Source organism: Ambystoma mexicanum, chromosome 1p (genome assembly GCF_040938575.1).
Source record: "Ambystoma mexicanum isolate Mex_15411 chromosome 1p, UKY_AmexF1_1, whole genome shotgun sequence".
In the NCBI taxonomy this organism is placed as follows: domain Eukaryota; kingdom Metazoa; phylum Chordata; class Amphibia; order Caudata; family Ambystomatidae; genus Ambystoma; species Ambystoma mexicanum.
Window position 1 is genome coordinate 974297750 of NC_090921.1, and position 2396 is coordinate 974300145.

Sequence of the window (2396 nt, forward strand, 5' to 3'; positions counted from 1 at the left end):
AATTGTTAACTTTAGAAATATCAGTGGAGTAACTTTGATGAAATTATTGGGGAGGGACATGAAATCTAAAGGAAAGGGGCACCTGCCCAATGAGGGGGGCAAAATGATGTGCCATGAAAGGTGGGCGGGGGACAAACAACCTTGCCCTCACCCTAAAATAATGCTCATGAGAAACATCCTTTAATGGACAACTGAAATAATATGTGCTGTATGTATTTGTGTACAATGTGTAGTGGGCCACCCCTCCTGGGAGCATGGTATCTCCCAGGAGCTTAGTCTAGATAATAACTGAAACCATGGTGTGCTGCGTCGTTATTCAGCAACACCATGCTGGTGCTCCGTAGTTGGCTGAGGGCCTGCCCTGCCAGGCCCTCCAACGTGACAGTGCCCCTGCCGAGAAACGCTGTCACACGTGGCTGTCCACCACATCCATGGAGCCCCTGCTGGGCAACTCCATCCCTGGAAGACGGTGCCCCTGCTGGGCAACACCGGCGTTATCCACTTGAATAGGCCTGTGTGCCCCCAGGCCATGCATGAGCGTGTGTGCTCACGGGCTGACTGGGTGCCCCCGGTCCTGAGCTGTCTGCTGGGTGTCCCCAGCCCTTGATGTCGTGTCAGGTGCGCCCGACATATGCAGGATGATGCCTGCCTGAAATCCTGCTGCGGGACCGCAGCCCATGGTCTGCTGGGTGCCCCCCAGCATGTCGGCTGGGTGCCCCCAGCCCTGGTCCACCTGGCCTGGGTGCCCCCAGGTCAGGACATAATACAATGCACACATATCTTTCCTATGATTGTTGTTGCTGCTCCTCCCCCTTCTGTGTCCCCTTGGCAATTTTGGAACATACTCTCTTGTGCCTTGAAAGTATTTGATTACTAACCCTTATTAAATCTCAATGGTCTCTGCATGCTTTTACATCCTGGCTGCCACCAGATGACGTTGGCACCTTGAAGCACTCATGCAATATGTCGCAGGCATATAAAACACCAATAAAATACAAAAAATAATAATGCACTTGAATATTAAAGATTAACAACACACCTTGTAATATCATTTTATGTGATATCACTTCTGATGTTATTGCTACGTATACAAATCAAGTGCTTTGCATGTACTTTGTCACACAGGACTTCGAAAAACACAGGATCGGTCCGGGCGACCAATCGAGCACGTTAATGGCCTGTATGCATAAGGGTGTGACCGTCTTATTGTATGTTCTGTGTATGTGTTAAAACGCAATGTGCCACTGTTACCAAAGAGAATGGATATGGGAGCACGAACAAAGCCATGGGGAGCTGCGTGCACTTCAGACGGCTTCTAATGTCCCAGAGTGTCTAAAGTGCACTATGAAACCCTTTTGTTAAGCTGGCCATCCTATGGCAACAAGAAAAAGGATGGTAGAACGCGGGCAAATTATGGCACTTTCTGTCAAATTGTATGATCACTTGTCCTTATGTTGTCAATATCTTGTAGCACATATATATTTTACCTAAAACTATGTTATTTCTCGAAGGCTACCTCTAAGCCTCTTGTGCTTTTATACTTGCACAGGGTGTATTAATTCTGCCCAGGTAGCAATATACTACTCTCCAGTTTGCCTCATATTCTGTCCGAAAATAATTCGCTTTCCTTTTGTGAACAGCAACATCCCCTGCTGGGAACCAAGCTACTGTGTGCTGTCTATTACTGAAAAAAGAGCAGAAAGGTCTCCATCCCCAAACATATCCAAACGACTACAGCTCCCAACGTGCTCCACCAACCATACAGTGCACATGCGTGCTACGGAATTCACGAAACCAACCCATTGAACGTCACAATGGCGAATACCAAGCCTGGCTTTCTAAGCCAATCATGTGTCACTCTCAAACTAGGGCCCCGCCCACATCCTCTACCGTGCATCTGCGTACGTTTGTCTCTCGGACCACTTGTCACCCTGGGCCCCGTCTTCCTCTTGTTCCGGCGGCGTGTACCTCCGCCCATCCTCTCTGGACCTAAGGACACCTATCGAACCCGAACCAGCACAGCGGCCCGGACCCCGCGGGCCCGTGCTTAGGAGTCCAGCCCACAGCATGATCGAGAAGCCGGAGTCTGTGGCTTCTGCCATTGCGGTGAGTGACTGGGAGGGACAGCCAGGCGGGTCTTCATCGGGATGGGCCGCCGCCACTCTGGCGGCTTGGGCTTTTTTATCCTGCCCTGCCCGCTATTAGTAGCCCTCCATCCGTGCCACTCATACCGCCCATTGGTGGACTCACAGTCCTTCATTTCTGCTGCTTCTTCCTACCGGACGACTGCTCTATCCGGACCCGCCCCCTCTTGGACGTTAAGATCACACCACCCGCCTTTTTCTGACTATCTCGTTCATTGCCCGCCTTCCCATGTAATGCCTCTTCACTGACTC

The 2396-nt window shown here is 50.6% G+C and overlaps 1 protein-coding gene across 1 annotated transcript in view; it reads left to right on the forward strand.

Annotated features, from left to right (window-relative positions):
• Positions 1 to 1927: 1927 nt before the first annotated feature.
• Positions 1928 to 2396, forward strand: part of LOC138582601 (septin-7-like) — a 403409-nt gene continuing 402940 nt past the window's right edge. The window contains exon 1 of the mRNA XM_069654032.1: positions 1928 to 2106. Within this exon, the coding sequence (XP_069510133.1) occupies positions 2068 to 2106 (39 nt within the window). The 5' untranslated portion in view covers positions 1928 to 2067. The remainder of the gene's footprint in view (positions 2107 to 2396) is intronic.